The 20,597-nt window shown below is 37.5% G+C and overlaps 1 protein-coding gene across 3 annotated transcripts in view; it reads left to right on the forward strand.

The window, feature by feature from the left end:
- The window catches only part of bco2a (beta-carotene oxygenase 2a), a 34,741-nt gene extending 17,804 nt beyond the window's left edge, over window positions 1-16,937 (forward strand). For all 3 annotated transcript variants that reach the window (XM_022667651.2, XM_022667650.2, XM_022667652.2), the window contains exons 5-14: window positions 2,358-2,569; window positions 7,459-7,574; window positions 7,743-7,845; window positions 7,990-8,118; window positions 9,150-9,310; window positions 10,921-11,088; window positions 12,335-12,472; window positions 14,227-14,409; window positions 15,053-15,163; window positions 16,291-16,937. In XM_022667651.2, coding sequence (XP_022523372.2) covers window positions 2,358-2,569; window positions 7,459-7,574; window positions 7,743-7,845; window positions 7,990-8,118; window positions 9,150-9,310; window positions 10,921-11,088; window positions 12,335-12,472; window positions 14,227-14,409; window positions 15,053-15,163; window positions 16,291-16,404 — 1,435 coding nt within the window. In that variant the 3' untranslated portion in view covers window positions 16,405-16,937. The remainder of the gene's footprint in view (window positions 1-2,357; window positions 2,570-7,458; window positions 7,575-7,742; window positions 7,846-7,989; window positions 8,119-9,149; window positions 9,311-10,920; window positions 11,089-12,334; window positions 12,473-14,226; window positions 14,410-15,052; window positions 15,164-16,290) is intronic.
- Window positions 16,938-20,597: the final 3,660 nt, after the last annotated feature.

Consider the following 20,597-nt stretch of genomic DNA (forward strand, 5'->3'; position numbering starts at 1 on the left):
AAGTTTACATACACTTGTAAAAAAACATAATGTTATGGCTGTCTTGAGTTTTCAATAAGTTCTACAACTCTTATTTTTCTGTGATAGAGTGATCGGAACACATACATGTTTGTCACAAAAAACAGTCATAAAATTTGGTTCTTTCATAAATTTATTATGGGTCTGCTGAAAATGTCACCAAATCTGCTGGGTCAAAAATATACATACAGCAACATTAGTATTTGGTTACATGTCCCTTGGCCATTTTCACGGCAACTAGGCGCTTTTGGTAGCCATCCACAAGCTCCTGGCAAGCTTCAGGTCGAATGTTTGACCACTCTTCTTGACAGAATTGGTGCAGTTCAGCTAAATGTGATGGTTTTCTTGCATGAACCCGTTTCTTTAGCACTGTCCACATGTTCTCAATGGGGTTTAAGTCAGGACTTTGGGAAGGCCATTCTAAAACCTTAATTCTAGCCTGGTTTAGCCATTCCTTTACCACTTTTGATGTGTGTTTTGGGTCATTGTCTTGTTGGAACACCCAACTGCGCCCAAGACCCAACCTTCGGGCTGATGGTTTTAAGTTTTCCTGCAGAATTTGGAGGTAATCCTCCTTCTTCATTATCCCATTTACTTTCTGCAAAGAACCAGTTCCACTGGCAGCAAAACATCCCCAGAGCATAATACTACCACCACCATGCTTGACAGTAGGCATGGTGTTCCTGGGATTAAAGGCCTCACCTTTTCTCCTCCAAACATATTGCTGGGTGTTGTGGCCAAACAGCTCAATTTTTGTTTCGTCTGACCAGAGAACTTTCCTCCAGAAGGTTTTATCTTTGTCCATGTGATCAGCAGCAATCTTCAGCCGAGTCTTAAGGTGCCTTTTCTGGAGCAAGGGCTTCTTTCTTGCACGGCAGCCTCTCGGTCCATGGCGATGTAAAACACGCTTGACTGTGGAGACTGACACCTGTGTTCCATCAGCTTCCAAATCCTTGCAGACCTGCTTCTTGGTGATTCTTGGTTGACTCTTGACCATCCTGACCAATCTCCTCTCGGCAGCATGTGATAGCTTGCGTTTTCTTCCTGATCGTGGCAGTGACACAACTGTTCCATGCACTTTATACTTGCGTATAATTGTCTGCACAGTTGCTCTTGGGACCTGTAGCTGCTTTGAAATGGCTCCAAGTGACTTCCCTGACTTGTTCAAGTCAATAATTCGCTTTTTCAGATCCACACTGAGTTCCTTTGACTTTCCCATTGTAGCTTTTGTAGCTGAGTCTAATCACTGGGTCAAATGAGCCCTATTTAAATGGGCTCATGAGAAGTCAACAGCTGTAGTCAATCAGAATCACTTACAAGAAGTGAAGAGGCCATGACATGAAGCTAATTTGATTGACACAACTCGCTACATCACCAAAATTGACAAATTTTGTTGCTGTATGTATATTTTTGACCCAGCAGATTTGGTGACATTTTCAGCAGACCCATAATAAATTTATGAAAGAACCAAATTTTATGACTGTTTTTTGTGACAAACATGTATGTGTTCCGATCACTCTATCACAGAAAAATAAGAGTTGTAGAACTTATTGAAAACTCAAGACAGCCATAACATTATGTTTTTTTACAAGTGTATGTAAACTTTTGACCACAACTGTATATATGTTCTATATGTTACAGAATGTCACACATCTCGGCACCTTCTCCTCACTATGCACTTATTATACCGTATCGGTACTGCACAGTCCTGTCTTTAAATTGTCTCGTCTTTTGTATTTATTGTATTTATTGTTATTTAGTGTTACAATTTTATAATTTTATGTTGCACTGTCGTCACTCCTGCACTTTATGTTGTCTATTGCTTGTTGTTCCATGTTGCACCATGGTTCCGGAGGAACGTAATTTCATCACACTGTGTACCTGTACTCAGATGTAATGACAATAAAAGCCTCTTGACTTGACATGACTTGACTTGAAATGACAAACAAACCAATGAATAGATAAGATAGACGAACAGACTGCAAAATTATTTTTGTTGAAATGCATGAATATTATAGAGATATTTCATTTCATATTTAGCTGGAATTAATTTCCTAATAATTACATTTGCAGTGTGTTCCACTGCTAAACCTTGTTAAAGGTGTAAAAATAGTAATTTCTTTGTATGGGCAATGCTAGGCCCCTATCTCTAGCATTGTAAGCCTGTTGGGAGCATTCGCTAAAAGCTCTGTATTTCTGAATGCTGGGGGTGAATGGAGGTGGGCTATTTGACAAAAGTTCATACATTTTTTGCTACAGTCAGGAAGTGTAATTCTTAATTACTATCTATGACAATCTGCCTACGGACAGTAATGCCACTGTTTATTTTCTTTCCTTAGTTTTAACCACTGGTTTGATGGGATGGCTCTGATGCACAGATTTGAGATCATGGATGGTCAGGTGACCTACAGGAGCCGGTTCCTCCGCAGTGACTCCTACAACCTGAACAGTGAGAAGAATCGCATCATGGTGTCTGAGTTTGGCACAATGTCTTTTCCTGACCCCTGCAAGAACTTATTCCAGCGCTTCCTGTCCCGCTTTGAGATGATGAGTGAGTATGATGGAGTGTAACTTTACCATGTACATAATTTACATAATAGTTATAATGTATTTACAATATAACTAATAAACTGTTGTCCTTGCACTCATTAAACAAAAATCAGTGCGCTGTTGCTGAACTAAGAATACCTATAATGTAAAGAATACCTGCCTAAATATGCTTAGCTTTAAAACTGCAGCTGTTAAATTAGCATGAAACAGTTCTCAAAAGAAGAAACAGATTGGATCTAAGGTGGTTCCTAAGGTGCTCTGGTATTAAAGCCACCCAGAGCACAGCATGTTGTAAAGCTGGTCATCTTTGAAAGAATGAAAATGGCTGTTTTATTGCAAAAATTCTGAAAAAAAAAAGTGCATTTGTTTTTAAAAGGAGAATATTGCTTTGGTAAATACACATCTGAGAACACATTCCATGCAGGAATGAACTGATTAGATAGCTCACTTCATCTAGCATAATTTGATTCAATCCAGATTGAAGCCACGTGCAGTTAATTATAGCAATACCAAAGGTCAAGCATTAAAGAATGCAGTGCTCTCACTAAGCACTTCTCAATTTGTACCATTTTCATTCAAAAAAGAGGAAATAAATTAAAATGTAAATGTTTTGCTTTTCTACAATTCTATTTCTAATGTCTATCCCATTTTTTCCCAATTTAGATAGATAGATAGATAGATAGATAGATAGATAGATAGATAGATAGATAGATAGATAGATAGATAGATAGATAGATAGATAGATAGATAGATAGATAGATAGATAGATAGATAGATAGATACTTTATTTATCCCGAAGGAAATTTACATGGCCAATTACCCAACCCACTAACGAGGACTCCCCCATCACTAGTAATTCCCCAACACCAGGAGTGTAAAGACTAGCACATGCCTCCTCCGATACATATGAAGTCAGCCACCATCTATTTTCAAACTGCTGCTGATGTAACATTTCCGAGTACCATCACAGTGCACTCGCATTACGTTCATTGGTCCCACAAGTCTCCTACAGACAGTCTGTACCGTGTATTCTGCGTGCGTTTGCGCGAACCGTACCGTGATCCCCGTACCGTGACAGTTTGCAAAGAATACCCGTACCCTTACACGGCTAGCAATTGGCCATATAAATTGGGTAGAAAACTTGAAATTTAAAAATTTAAAATAAAATTAGAAAGGCCCTTCAAGATTCAGATTCCACAGTCTGATGAAATAATAGTTAGTATCAGTGAAAATTCTGTTCTTAAAGGCATCAGATATCTCCAGCTCCACTGCACTCACAATGCAATCGCTGAAATCGAGTCATCAGCCAAATTTTCAATGGTTTACAGCCCTTTTCAGGGCTTTACTTTTCAGCTCTTTTAGGATCCTTGTAGCCTCCTCTGCCTCGCGCCAAGGACTGCCTGACCACATGGTCCAGCTCCTTGGATGCTGACCATCCCATGTCTACCATGGGTGCATAAGAATGCTTTTACATTCTTTTCAGCAGACAAACATCTGGCATCTTTTTAGCAATATTTGTGGGGCTTCAGCTTCATGGATTCCACTGCAAAGCTGCCCTAAACTCCAACCCAAACCTCTAAGTTTAGCTCCCAATTTCAACATCTGAGTGTATCAGAAATATTAGAAAAGTGAAGTCATGAATATAAATAATTTTGGGAGATTCACGCCCACAATTCACGCCCTTGACTCTTCCTACTCAGCTCTATTTAAACCCTTATTCTCTCTATACCTGCGTGTCAGACAACATTGCACCCTCCTCTTCCCCCTAGCTTCCAGTATCAAATTAAGCCAAATATAAAATTGATGGGCTGCGATGGCCTTGGAATTCTGCACAAGTCACAGTCCACCCAGAGGCAGCTATTTGTGTCTGGGTTTTGGAGCAGTACCATGAATCTTGCATAATGCTCACATGGAGAGGGAGGGAGGAGGTGAAGTATTTCCTTCTGAAATCTTTTCCTCCCTTGTGTTCCTCAGCATGTGTTGTGCTGCTCCTTGTGCAGGCTACGTGTCACTATGCACGAATACTCCAGTGTGTTTTAGCCTAATGTGCATTGTTCTGTTGCATAAAGCTGCTGTATTATTGCTAAAACAGTTTAGTGTGGTACAGTAATGCTTTAATCAGCTAAAGCAGAGAGAGATCTAGATTTATAGAGATTAAAGCCCTGACCACTAAAATTTACACTTTTCTTTTAACTGGTGCCTCAGCACTCAGTGCCTCAGTCAATGTCATTTAAAGTCTTTTAAAATGAACTAGTTCACATGCATAGTTCTGTTAAAAAAATGTTTCAAACATGAACTAGTTCACCTTTATTTGTTTTTTTTTGGCTTAGATTCTATTCATGTACCCATCCATCACCAGGCTTATTACCCTCAAAATAATTATATCATATACAATGCTAGTTTTTATACTGACACTTAAGCAATAAATACACTCGAGGTTCGTGCTATAACGTGTCATATTGGCACGTTATAGCACGGACCTCGAGTGTATTATTGCGATTATACCACATTAGTGTTTAATGATTTGGTTTGTACGCGCTGCATCGTTGCTAGGTCACCTGTATGTTGCGGAGTAATACATGGAGAGCTTCAGTTATAGTGCATTATCGGCTGATAACGGCACTCATAGAACGCCTCTCAGCCAATCAAATTTGAGGGTCGGAACTAACTGTGTTATAATTTTCCTTAAAACATAGCAGTAACTGCAGACAATTTATTAACCCTTTCATGCATAGAGGTCACTACAGTGTACAGCTGTTTAAATTTTTTTTTTCTTTAAATATGCTTGCAATTTTGGGCACTGCTGCATATAGTCCACTGTAGTGGAAGCTATTGCATCATCCTATACAAGAAAAACCCATTGGTTGGTCATTGTAATGGGAAAAAGAAGTCAATGAAATCAAGATGGCCGGCAGACAGGGAAAACCACCAAACACCTTGGCTATTTTTGTTTCTACCTTTTATAAAATTATATCACCGCAGGTAAAAAAAATATAATTACATCAAGTAACATCTAAGGTGACATATTATGTAAAGATTTTCGAAATTTTGATTTTATATTTGAGGGAATTGTAGATTAATCATCTGTCCACTTAATTGTACATCATGCATCATTAGCTATTTTTCAACTTTTATGCAATGTCAATTACTTCCAGTGTTGTTTTTAAAATAATTCATATTGTTTAATGTTTTGGCTGTAAATCAACTTCTTTAATTGAGGAATGTCTGCCAGTACAGACAGTTGCAAGCAGAGAAGTAGGGTCAAGCAGTGATAGTGAAGGTGAGTCTGGAAATGTTACTGAGGGAGTTGAGGCTGAGGAACGGAGATGAAGGAGATGAGGCTGTTGAAACTAAGGGCACCACAATATCCAGTATGCCCCTGGAAACCACTGGCCCCAGCTCAAGAAAGTATAAAATGCCAGCACACGAAGAACCAAGTACATCTGCATGCAGTGTCTTGTAGCTTTGTGCCCTGTATGCTTTGGCAACCATCATAGAAAATAGTCTCAGAAATTAGCAACAAGCATGATTTGACAGGAAATATGATACATGCTATAAAATACTATAAGAGAATATGCTCACTTAACAGTTCAGAGACTTGACAAGAATACAGTATGATAATACCAGTCACAATCAAGATTCTATAAGGTTCTACGGTTCAGAGACATTTTCTTGTGTCACAATATCCTCCTCAGTTCCACTATTCCAACAGAATACCATATTACAACTGTATAACTGAATTACATTTGTGTTTTTTTTACAACAAAAAATGCATGAAGTACACTTGAGTGGACAGATAAATATTTCTTTATCGAATAAAGATAGAATATATATTTTTTTCAAACCTTGTTTTACATCCCTAAGGATGTATGAAAACACTTAGAAAAAAAATCCTGACTGAGTTTATTATAATTCATGCATGAGAGGGTTAAGGTTTTAAACTCCACATATAAACCTTTTAAACATAAAAACCTATATTACGCTACAGGAACCTTCAGACCACCCCATCCCCCCGACCACAATTTCTTATTTATTTTTGAAACTCTCCAAAAACATGTTTTTTTGTTTTTTTTTTTGTTAGCAATGGAGGTGATTAAGTGTACCGTATGTGTCTGACTGGTAAAATTCACACATAAGACACACTGAATTATAAGACGCACTGATGATCTTTGGGACAATTAAAGGATTTAAAGTGCTACTTATAGTGCAAAAAAATACGATAGACTATGAATAAAAATGGCAAATATACAGGTGTTGGACAATGAAACTGAAACAACTGTGATTTTAGTGTGGGAGGTTTCATGGCTAAATTGGAGCAGCCTGGTGGCCAATCTTCATTAAGTGCACATTGCACCAGTAAGAGCAGAGTGTGAAGCTTCAATTAGCAGGGTAAGATCACAGTTCTGCTCAAAATATTGCAATGCACACAACATTATGGGATACATACCAGAGTTCAAAAGAGGACAAATTGTTGGTGCACGTCTTGCTGGAGCATCTGTAACCAAGACAGCAAGTCTTTGTGATGCATCAAGAGCCACAGTATCCAGGGTAATGTCAGCATACCACCAAGAAGGACCAACCACATCCAACAGGATTAACTGTGGACGCAAGAGGAAGCTGTCTGAAAGGGATGTTCGGGTGCTAACCCGGATTGTATCCAAAAAAGACATAAAACCACGGCTGATCAAATCACGGCAGAATTCAATGTGAACCTCAACTCCACCAGAACTGTCCGTCAGGATAATAAATTATTGTGGTCTAAAACCAGGTGTTTCAGTTTCATTGTCCACCCCCGGTATATCTATCCAAACATATTACAACACAATAAGTGGATAGAATATTTGTAGTGTTTGGCTAATTCCTTTATGCTTTCTTCTTCTCTCTTCACAGAGCCTACAGACAATGCCAGCGTGAACTTCGTCAAATACAAGGGCGACTACTACGTCAGCACAGAGACCAACTTCATGCATAAAGTCGACCCAGACAATCTGGAAACAAAAGAGAAGGCACAGAAATCTGTCTAACTTCAATATTAATAATAATAAGCTATTTACTCTACAATAAGTAACTTCTCTACTGCATTTAAGCAGTTTATTCTTTTCTATTTAAAAGTATTAAAAGTAATACAAGTAAAAGTCACGCAGCTAAATATTTTGTTAATCTGCTCGTTAAAGGTGGACTGGAGCAAGTTCATTGCAGTCAATGGTGCCACTGCTCACCCCCACTTTGACCCAGATGGTACAGCCTACAACATGGGGAACTCGTATGGCAGAAAGGGTGAGATGCTAATGCTAACCCAAATACACTCCCATTCACATCTGTACACATTCCCAGGAAGCTACTGTGTCACCATGCTGTGACTGTACAGCACATTCCTCTGAGTATACAGAGGCTTCAGTGGCTCTGCTTTGTGTTCAATAGGAGCTTTGTACAACATCATTAGCGTGCCTCCAGAAAAGGACGGCAACACGGACACGCTGCAGGGGGCCAAGGTGCTGTGCTCCGTCATCCCTACTGACAAAGCCAGACCTTCCTACTACCACAGCTTCGGTAACAACACTGCATTACCACTCCCGATCTTACACTGAATAAGACATTTATCATCCATTTAATCAGGAGTTTTCATCAACAATAATAAAATATAATAATAAAAGTTGAATTCATGAAAAGTATCATAATTTACGTACTATAAAGCACATTTTATTATAAGGCGCACTATCAATTAATGTCTATTTTTTGTGTTTTTAAAAAAAATATAGAGCTGAAAAATAGTAATTGTAGTATATCACTTTATTTACATGTCTAAAAGTAAAAACAGTACCTGCTCATTTCATTTAGAGCTTTAAAATAAAAAATTCTATGTTTCAAGTGTTTTATTTTTTTTCCTACTCTGTAAATGAATAGTGAAGTCATCCAGACTATGAAGCAACATGATTAAGAAATCATGTAGTAACTTAGAAGTGTTAAATAAACCAAAATACTCTGTAAAGCACTTAGGTAATCTTATCTGTCATGCTATGTGGTTTCTGAGGCTGGTAACTCTGATGAATTTATCCTGTGCAACAGGGGAACTTCCCTTTGCACTTCCTTTTCTTTGGTACTCATGATGAAAGCCAATTATATCATAAAGTTTTTGATGGTCTTTGCAACTGCTTTTGAGGATACTTTCAAAGTTCTTGTCATTTTCTGATAAACTGACCTGCTTTTTTTATATAAAGTATTTTTTTTCTATTCTTAGTTGACATAATCAACTATTCTATTTCTATTCTTGACATAATCTGGATTAGAACATTCCTCAAATAGAGCTATTCACTGTATACCTGTAACTCTACCTCTTCACTACTTTACAACTGATGCTCTCAAACACATTAAGAGACAAGAAATTCAAGTAATTAACTCTTGACAAGTTCAGCACAGCTGTTAACTGAAAGCTGAACGTTCCAGGTGACTCTACCTCATAAATCTGACTGAGAAAATCCAGCCAAGTCGTGGTATCATATTATTTTCTAAAGATCTACATTTGCCCTCTTTGAAGCTAGTTTTTGGATAGATGCTGTAACATTCTGGTTTGTTCCCGGCAGCCATGTCAGAGAACTATGTGGTGATCATTGAGCAATCCGTGAAGATGGACCTGTTTAAAATAGCAACGGCTCGGCTGAGGAACAAAAATGTTAGCAACGGCGTCTACTGGGACCCTAAACAAGAGACTGTCTTCCACCTGGTCAACAAACACACCGGCGAGGTAACAATGAAGCACTTACAGACCTCAGGGGGATTGAATGGGGCCATGGATAAAACACTATATTCGGTATTCAGTCTGTGTTACAATTCTGTGAGGGATCAATTTTCTTGTGTGTCATGGATTAGGGTTATTTCTCTGTTTACTTTATGATTAAACACTATTAAAAGAAGCATTATGGAGACATGGTACTTACTAGGGGTGTCATGATTTCGATATTTAATCGAAATCGATCAAAATTATGTCATGGTCTCGAGCCTTGAAGACAAAAAGAGGAGCGACGATCCCTCCCTCTAAGCTACACAAATGGCGCAGCACACTGTGGACATTGTGACTGCTCAAAGAGCAGCCCTTTCTCCAGAGAATGTGGACATTCTCATCTCCTTAAAGAAAAACTTGAAAATATAAAAATAACAGTTGTTTTGTCTAGCCTCAAATATGTTAAAAGTTTTGGTACCTTAAGAAGCATCTTTCTCTCAGATAAAGTTAATAATATATCTTTGTTAAAGAAAAAAGGGACCGAAAAAGTTTTAAAGTCTTATTTTTCATGTTTAACTGTTATAGTAGGATAGAGTTCAGTTTGTTAAGGCTCTATTTGTTCTATTATTTTGTACATGACTTTTCCTGTATTTTTTATTATTTATTTTGTTATTTTGCTGTTTTAATATTGCACACTGCTGCTATCAAAAAAAGCCCACCTTTTAAAATAAGATATTGTAAATTTGATGGATTAAATCCGATGACTGACTAATCTAAAACTGGCATAGGCCTCTCTGCTGTAAAAAAAAGAAAAAAGAAAATCGAGAATCGAATCGAATTGTGACCCTAAAATCGGAAATAAAATCGAATCGAGGATTTGGAGAATCCTGACACACCTAGTACTTACTGCTCTGGGGCTTCACTTCCATGAGGATGTGTAACTCCTACTACCTACTAGGGCATGCTTTTCACATGCATTGCTGGACAAGCTGATAAACAAACACAGAAGTGAAAGAAGCAGGTGGACATATTACCAGATTTTATGCAGATATGGCTTGGGTTTCACAGTGTTAAGCAGTTCTCATTAGCATCATCCCGGCTTCTCTAAAGTTGCAAAATGCAGTTCGCAAGATGCAGTCTGGAGTAGCAATTAAGATATTTTCCATACACTCAAAAGAGTCACACTATTAGGCCTAAGTGAAAAAGAAAGATACCTGCCTAAACCTGCCACAAGATGGTGCCATGCACACGTGTACATCAGATATGACTAAAAAAAGGATTTAATCAAAGACATATTCTTATCTTATTTTAGACTGTTCAGCAGAATCACAGCATGAGAGGTTGAAAACAAATTTATTTTGAGTTTTGAGGACAAGACAATAACAACCCAGGGCCGTGTGCTTGAAGAGGGCAGGAGCCAGGACAAGAACAAAAAAAGACAAAACACAAGACAGACATGGGCTAAGGTGTGACAATCTCCTAGCTTGTCCAGAAATGCATGTGTACAATGTGTCCGTTAGGCTCGGCTCAAAGCACAAATTAGATTTTCTGACTGTAGAGGGAAAACCAGGAGCAAGTCCAAGTCGAAGTAACATACTCATGTCCCCATTACAAAGCTTTCTTTGCTTTTTTAGGTGAGTCCAGTGAAGTACCACACCACGCCGCTGTCCACCTTCCACCAGATCAATGCCTTTGAGGAGGACGGCTTCCTCATGATGGATCTGTGCGGCTCAGACGATGGCAAGGCCATCAACACCTACCTCATTCAGAACTTACGCAAGACTGGAGAAGCCCTGGATGAGGTAAGATTATTAAATCTCTGTCTGTTTTCCCTTAAAATCATTTCATCATCAGTCACTCTTCTTTCTTTCTTTCTTTCCTGCCTTCTGGGCACTGCTGCATATTCTAATAATACATTGCACAATAGGAATTGTAATATATGTTGTGAAACTCTTAGGGGCAGGATTTAACCGTAATAAAGTGTTGCGTATGTTTCCTTTTTAAATCACAGAATGCCGTGAGGAATTTGGTTCTATTCTATATTAAATGTCTCTAATAACTCTGTAGTTACATGCAATAAAAACTGCTGCTAATTTTCCTCTACATCTGTAATACATCTGTATTACGTGAGTTAAAACTGAAGTTGAGACACATATAATTACCGTATTTTTTGGACCATAAGGCACACTATGTGACTCTAGTAAGGAACAGGGGTGTTGCCATGTTTATCTTCTAATTCAACAGGTCTCACTGCTGGATAGTATAAAGCTTAGCTATGTCAAGTAAACAAAACTCTAATTCTTTACAAAAAAAAAAAAAACATTTACAGTCAAATAGCGCTGGATGTTAATCTACACAACTAATCTGTTTTTTTGGGTACATAAAGTGCTTATGTTTATTTACAGTAAGCTTAGATTTCCAAATTAGCATTAGCAGCTAACCGCTAGCACTAGCCACGGTTAGTGACTAATGCCGCTAGCACTACACTGAGTCCAGCAGAGTTTGCAGCAGGCTACAGTCTGATAATACTCACCTCTGAACAGCAAAAGAGCTAGTGCTTAGCATGGTGCTTAGCGTGGTTAGAGGCTAATGCTAATGCTGCTCTAGCAGTGCTAGCTGGTGTTAGCAGCAGGAGCAGGAACATCAGGAGCAGCAGGCTGACAATACTCACCTCTGAAGCTTAGCACGGTTAGCGGCTAATGCTAATACTGCTCCAGTCTATGTGCTGAAAAAATCGACAAACTGAAACTCCTGTATAACGTTGTACTTTAGCGGAGTGGCTTTATTGCTTCTTACAACCTGAATGGTAGAGTTAGTACACTAATGCATTAATGCACTGATGATTTCTGGGAAAATTAAAGGATTATAAGTCCGCCTTATAGAGCAAAAAATACGGTACATAAGCTGTACTACTGTAATGAGTTTGTAACATTGAATAAATCACCAGTAGTTTCATTGTTTTTATAAAAACTGTATCTGTGTTACTACATGGATATTCTTTTTTTAAAATTAGTGCTGTTAATATTAGAGCTATTATGTGTTTCTCAGGTGTATAACAGCATGGGCAGGGCGTTTCCTCGCCGCTATGTCCTGCCTCTCAACATCACTAATGAGACCCCACTGCAGCAGAATCTCAACACACGGCCCAACAGCTCCGCCACCGCTGTCTGCCACAGCAGTGAAAAGGTACAGTACCCTGCAGATTATGTCTGCAGTGATATGTTCTAGCATGAAAACAAGAAAGACGAATCTGCAGTGATTGTGTGGGACACTGTAGAGAATAATACATAATACACATAATACATAATGGCCAGGCATCTAACCTATGTTAACTAACTAACGTTAACTAAGTAAATAACAAATGTTAGGGGGCACAGAGTGGTCCAGCAGTCTAAAGCGCTGCCACTGTGGGCGGGTTCGAACCCCCGCTCATGCAGCTTTACCATCAAGCTGCTGGCGCTCAGAGGGAGCAAAATTGGCCCTGCTCCCTCCAGGTGGGTAGATGGAGCTCTCTACCCACATCACTAAAGGATGATGTCCACAGCACAGGGCGTCTGTGAGCTGATGCATCAGAACTGAGTCGCTGCGCTTTCCTCCAAGCACGCTGTGATGCTGCTCGGCAATGCTGCATCAGCAGCAGCTCGAAAAGAAGCGGTGGCTGACTTCACATGTATCGGAGGAAGCATGTGCTAGTCTTCACCCTCCTGGTGTGTTGGGGCACTACTAGTGATAGCAGGGGTCCTAGTGAGTGGGTTGGGTAATTGGCTGTGATAAATTGGGGAGACATTAGAAATAAAATTAAAAAAATAAAGAACAAAGGTTCAAAACTTTGCAGGGAGCTATTAAAGACACCTGCTAGCTAGTATAGTTTGGATTGTGAAAGTTAAATTTATAAACAACTCTACAAATCTCCATAAGCCAATGACCTGAACTAGTTACCTAGAAACTACTAGAAACCACCAAGCTTTGCAAGTCCGCTTCTCCGACTGCAGGGGAGGATGGCTCTGAGCATGGTGTGTAATTAGCCAAATAATTAACTTGCAGGGCTAATTAATGCCAGTGAAAATGGGCTAGATAATTGCACTTACTATGTTTACTTCCATGACCACTGAGGCTCTTGAACACCTCTCTTTAACTTCTTTATGAGCCCATATTGTTGGAAAAGCAACAGTTTTAAGATCCAGTCATCTTGCAGTATTGTGCAGAATTTATCACCCCGACCAGGAAAAGCACATAATCTTTAGTTCATCTGGTTTAACTTCTTGGGTTGTTTTCCACCATCTATGTCACATACGATGTGTGACAGACTCCGAAGACAGTGGGCGTTGCCAAATAAAAGTCTTTTAAGCTGTAGTCCTTTAATTTGTGGGAAAAAATGTTTTTTAACCATTGATAATCACAAGTTAGGAACTCAAGTCTAATATGATTTGTTTCCTTCTATGCCCTGTTATGGAGACTGTAAACTTCATAACTCTCAAAAATGTTCATTCTTTCAGTCTATATGCTCATTGTCCTCTCTGCTTTCTTCTTTTTGATGAAGAGGCATATAATATAGCTACGTTTTATATATATATATATATATATATATATATATATATATATATATATATATATATATATATATTTAACTCTTTTGTTAATTTAACATTTTAAAGTCAGTATATTACTCAATTGTTTATGTTTTCTCATCTGATGCTCCCTTCATGCTAATTTTTCATCCACAACCAGGATGATAGAGCTCTGTTGTTCAGCTCTGATTGGTGCATTGTTCTCATCGGTTAAACTCAGACTCTGTGAAAGGGCCTTAAATGTGATGAACACACTTTTTATGAACATAGGTGAATCACCTTTATCACAGTTGATTTCTTACTTAATTGCAACGTCACTTGATTCTTGGATTATTTTATTAAATCACTTTAAAATTCTACCTTATTTTACAGGTGTTCTGCACATCTGAGGATCTCCATGATGAGGACCTGCTTGAATACGGTGGATTGGAGTTTCCCCAAATTTACTACAGCAAATACAACACAAAGCCGTACCGCTACTTCTATGGCTGTGGCTTCCGCCATCTAGTGGGAGATTCGCTGATCAAGATGGACCTGAATAATAAAAAACTCAAGGTCAGCTCATGCTTCTCAATCAGGCAGGATAACTGGCCTCAGTAAGCCTGGATAAAATGTTAAGATGTGTGTTAAAAGGTTAAAATGTGTTGCTTGAATATTATTCATTTCTGGATAAAAAAAAGTCTACAGCATTATTCTCCTTTCTGAAGCTATGATAAATATCTGTTATACATAAGGACTAATGATAAGATATAATGAATGTTTAAAAGAGCACACACACATGAAGGCAACCGTAGCAGACATTTGTAAAAGAAGAGACAAACCATGAAAACAAAACAGTGGAAGTGGAAGAAACAAAACAACAAGGCAAGAACAACACACTATGAATCACACAGAAATGCTCAGTACACAACCTGGAGAGTTGGCAATAATTTGCAAAGTGAGACACAATCTAAACAGGTATTTTTACACACAGTGGTGATTGGGAACAGGTGAAGTTGATCAGTATTCAGGTGAGGTGGAGGTGAATAGTGTGACAGTGACATCATGATGTGGTGGATTTTGGGAACTGTAGTTGAGCAGGTTAATAGAGGTGTAGTAAAATTGGAGGGTAAAACAGCAGTTAAGCTAGTTTCTGAACAGACCAGAATTCTGTTCGATTTTCCATAATTATAATTCTTAATCTGTGTTTGATTGACAGGCGTGGCATCAGCCAGGTTTCTATCCATCTGAACCTGTGTTCGTGCCTTCACCTGAAGCAGAGGAAGAGGACGATGGAGTCATCCTTTCAGTTGTCCTCACACCAACTGAGGTACAGCAAGATAAATCAAGACGTGGCACTTCTAAATTTTTATTAATCATTTCACCAATGTTCCCATTTTTTATATTTTTAAAATATTAACGTTTTAATATAAAATTATAGTCGTTATGGCTTTTATAGAAAAATGTGTTTAGGGGAGGGGAGGTGGTGCACTATAGGACCTTGTGCCGTGGCCTAAGCTTTTGTCCTTAATGGCATTTTTTTCCTCTTACATTACTTTTACTTTTATACTTTAATATTTAAAGTAGTTTTGAAAGCAGTACTTTTATACTTTTACTGGGGGGAGTAAAAAGCTTGAATTGATACTTTAACTTACTTATTTTAAACCCTAGTATTCATACTTCTATCTCAGTAATGAATGTAAATTCTTTTGACACCTGTGTTAAAAAGGGTCCTGTTTCTGTTCTGGGTGTGCAGTTCTGTATACAGCTCTGGAAAGAAATTAAGAGACCACTTCAGTTTCTGAATCAGTTTCTCTGATTTTGCTATTTATAGGTATATGTTTGAGTAAAAAGAACATTGTTGTTTTATTCTATAAACTACAGACAGCATTTCTCCCAAATTCCAAATAAAAATATTATAATTTACAGCATTTATTTGCAGAAAATGAAAAATGTCTGAAATAACAAAAAAAGATTCAGAGCTTTCAGACCTCAAATAATGCAAAGAAAACAAGTTCAGAAATCAATATTTGGTGGATTAATCCTGGGTTTTAATCACATTTTTATGCATCTTGGCATGTTCTCCTCCACCAGTCTTACACGCTGCTTTTGGATAACTTTATGCCCCTCATGGTGCAAAAATAAATTCAAGCAGTTTAGCTTGGTTTGATGGCTTGTGATCATCCATCTTCCTCTTTATTACATTCTAGAGGTTTTCAATTTGGTAAAATCAGAGAAACTCATCATTTTTAAGTGGTCTCTTTTTTTTCTCAGAGCAGTATGTGGTTCTATATGTTCTGACGCCCCCTGTTGGGTATGGCAAGGAACTGAGTAAAACAATTTTTGGTTCTTTTTTACTGTTACACCTGCTTTGAACTTTGAACTTGAACTTTGAACTTTGAACTTCTGGAACTCTTTTAATTGATTAATTTATAATGTGCTGTGCTTTTTTTTCAGGATAACAGCACATTCCTCTTAGTGTTGGATGCTAAAACATTCGAGGAGATGGGAAGAGCCGAAGTGCCTGTCAACATTCCATACGGCTTCCATGGAGTCTTTAACGCTGCATAGAGCATCAGAAGAGATGCCTGTATGCTGACTATTAGATGCTTGCTTTTACCACACGCTGCCTTGATAGTGGCTATAAAAGCCTGTATTGAACTGTTTATAACCATCAACATATATAACATCACATATATTCCATAGTGCTATACAATCATATATCAAGATCAGACCATCATTCAAAGGGAAATTCAGGTGAAGACCTCTTAATCTGTTTACATTGATTTTACTCATGTTTTATACCAGATTTTACCAAACACACCTTATTTTATTCTTTCTCTTTTATACTAAAATGATTTTTTACAACATTTTATACTACTATTCCATAATGCAGCTAGGATCAGGAGATCATGATAAACTTATATCTATACACATTAATACCAATGCATTCAATCTACATCTACATTAAAGCCAAAATCTAAGCATTTCATTTTTATGGATTTCTGTTCACTGTTTTACTCTTTTTCTTGTTTATATACATTTTTATATTAAACTGTAAGCTGGAAATGTATAAAAACAAAATATAAAAAACATATTACGTATTTGGTGGCATCTGATTATTGACTGCTGCTTTCTTATATCTTCTTTGTCCAATGAAAAACATCAGTGTCACAGGAGAGAGATAAACCCTTCTTTACTTTTAAAGGGAGACAATTCAAAAGTTTTTTATTTTTTTATTTTTATACATTGTAAATGAATACATAAGTGATAAGAGCTATGAAGGAACACATAAGGAATCATGTAGTAACTTCAGTGTCAGGGATTGCAGCAAGGAGGTCGCGAGGCAGATATAAACGCAGGGTAATTTATTTACAAGAAAACAAACCAAAACTAAACCTAAAACAAGATACATAAACTTACAGAACTACTAGAATAAACACTGCTTAAATAGCTTAAATACACTTGGAGGGAACAGGAAACACCTGGGTGCAGGTAATGAGGAGGCGGAGCTACAAATGAACACAGGTGGGAGCACTGAAGACATGGGCGGAGACATGAAGAGACACAGAGAGCCATGTGCTCTGAGCAAATGACTAGGACAACAAACAAAGGAGGGTAAAAAACATGGAGGCTGACAAGGGACAGAAAAAAGGACATTAAAAGTGTTGCACAAACCAAAACACTCTGTGAAGCATTTAGGTGCTCTTATCTGCGACACTGTTAACTTGAGGGTTCTGAAGCTGGTAACTCTGATTAACTTATATTGTGCAACTGAGGAAACTCTTAGTCTTCCTTTCCTGGGGCAGTCCAGATAAGAGCCAGTTTCAATTTAATGTTTTTGATGGTCTTTGCGACTGCACTTGAGAATACTTCTAAAGTTCTTGAAACTTTTCTGATGGACTGACATTATTAAAGCCATTATTTTCTTTTTTTTAGTTGAGTAGTTATTGCCATAATCTGGATTAGAACATAACTCAAATTAACTGTTAACTGAAAGCCACTGCAGGTGACTCTACCTCATAAAACTGACTGAAAAAATCAAGCCAAGATGTACAAAACTAAGCAAGAGGAGCTACTTTGTATAATCTAAAATATACAGCATATTCCGGTTTGTTTAGCACTTTTTGTTTACTAAATAATTATAATAATATGTTTACTATTTATCTACAATGTAGAACATTTAAAAATAATGAAAATACACTGAATTTAAGGTGTGTCCAACCTTTTTACTAGTACTAAAGACAGACTGGCAAACAGTTTTGGGCAATATCTGTGTATAAAGCTGAAAGATCAGGCTAGTATATCATTTTACTGATCTGATCACCTTCAGCTCATACATACCCATAATAAAACGAATTAAAGTAATTTGTTGTATGTTGAAGTTTCTAAAACTAAGAATAGTCAATAAATCTCACTAAAGCGTTTACATGAAACTGCTGCTGCTGTTCCACCTAGTGGACAAGAGCAGATAATACACTATTTTGTAACCTACCATTATTATATCATATATCATATGTTTCCCATAAATGAATTCCCAGTCTAAGCGTTTGTGTTCATACTGCTGCGAGACCAGGGTTGCCAGGTTCAACAAAAATATTCAGCCCAAAGTCAGTCTTAAACCCGCCCTTCAGAAGATTAAACTAGACCAAAATATCTGTCTGCCACATGTTTGATGCAAATGGCAAGTATTTCGTTTATTAGGATTTTTTTATCAGTATTGCTATTTATCTTTGTCATTAATAATATTATAATATTAGTGTTTTAATAGTTATTTTATAACAGTTTTATATCCCAGTTAAGACCATTTAATAGTAGCATGATTAACAAAAAAATGACTTTTACTAACTCTTTTCTGTTCTTGCCCCTCCTGAACTCTCTTCTCTCCTATTGAATTTTTTTTAATTGTCTTGCGATTTCTGGATACATTGTAATTTCTCTTTTTTCTCTCTCTCTTTCTCTGTCTCTTTTCATGCTGTCCCTTATGTCGTTCTGTTCTCCTGGATCTTATTATAATTAATCTTTCAAGGAAGATTTATTTTTAGAGTCGAATTTTACCTGTTTGCCTGACATAACATTCAAGGCAACACCAACTTTTTTGTTTTTGGCGGCAAAATAGCCCAAAACATTCCCCCTTCTAAACTCTGAATTTTCATCCGTGATTAGATTTTTAAACAAGCCCAATCTGGCGGGAAAACTGCAAACCTGGCAACTCTGTGCGTGACACACCTGCCAACCAAGGGGAGTCGGATTTTGGCACAACACCGGTTCCTTTTTCCTCTGGTTTGTTTAAAGATTAACTCAACTTCCTGTAATTGGTCTAAATTCTGAACCATCTAGAACAGTGCTTTCACACTGCAGATGAACCGGATCATGGTTCAGTAGATCCAGACTGAGAACACCTCTTTTGGTCAAACCAAGCTCTGGTCTTTTGGTCCGGACTCTAGTTTGCAGCCTCTTTCACATAGAAAAATAAAAAAGTCTAAAGGTCCAGACCAAACAAGGTAGGTGTAAAAGCCTGCAAGGTTTGAGGGGATGTGTTAAAGCAGGGAAACCACTAAAATGTGCAGAACAGGGTGCCCCCCAGGACCAAGATTGAGAAACACTGGGAAACCTATAAAATGATGCAGTTTAGATCAGTGTTTGTCAATTCTGGTCCAGAGAGTCCACTGTTCTGAACGTTTTAATAGATTTCCTACATTAGCACATCCACTTTATTCTAACAATAGTTGGTAATGAGTTGATTACTTGGATCAGGGGTGTTGGAAGCAGTAAAATACTAAAAAGTGCATGCAGAAGGCCTTCAGGATCAGGGTTTAAAAACACTGGTATAGAGTGTGGTATGGAGTAATTTTGTGCCAAAAGTTAAATGTAAAAAAAAAAAAAAAATCTAAATGACAAATTGTAAAAAAAAAAAAAATAATAATAATAAAAGGACAAATTGTATGTTACAAATTCAAAAGAGAAAAAAATATATAAGCAAATATATATTTTTAAATATACTTGGTTATCTTTTATCCTTTGCCGTTATTTAAAAATTATTTCCGTTTAAATTTTGGGCGTGGTCAGTCTCAGGCCAGGGTTCAGGGTAAGAGTAGTCAGCCAGAACCAGCTGACCAATGGGAATTCAAGGTGAACGCCTTCTGCTAAGCCCCGCCCACCTGTGAAAAGTCTGCCAAAACTCTGAAGCAAAAAACTAAAGCAGAAGCAAACGAGAGATTTCAGAAGCAAAAGTCTTTAACAGAAAAATAAAATAAAAAATCCACCGAAAATGCACAAAAACACAAAAATAAAAGCAAAGACTGGTAAAATCCAAACTGAAATGATTTTCAAATAACTGCAAAGGATAATAAAATACCTAAATATATATAAAAAAAAAAAAAAAATATATATATATATATATATATATATATATATGCTATATATTTTTTCGCTTTTGAACTTTTTTTGAGGATTTTATTTTTTGTGTAAAACTTTTGGCACAAAATTCACTCCATAGTGTGGACAGTTACAACAACAGTGTGTTACTGTTGCACATATAGTAAATCAGCTTTCATTATCAATATACAGAGACACACAGTGCCACCTGCTGGTTCATCTGAATTTCTGACTGAAAGCTTCGCTATGCTAATGCAGAATATGTGGCCAATGTGCTGAAACTGTCAGTCTTCATATATCCATGTTCTCGCAGGTTCTCTCAGTATGGGCAGATGATGTAAAATGATCTGAACACGTGGGAAACACATGATATAACAACAGCAGGT

The sequence above is a fragment of the Astyanax mexicanus genome, chromosome 1 (genome assembly GCF_023375975.1).
Source record: "Astyanax mexicanus isolate ESR-SI-001 chromosome 1, AstMex3_surface, whole genome shotgun sequence".
NCBI lineage: Eukaryota > Metazoa > Chordata > Actinopteri > Characiformes > Acestrorhamphidae > Astyanax > Astyanax mexicanus.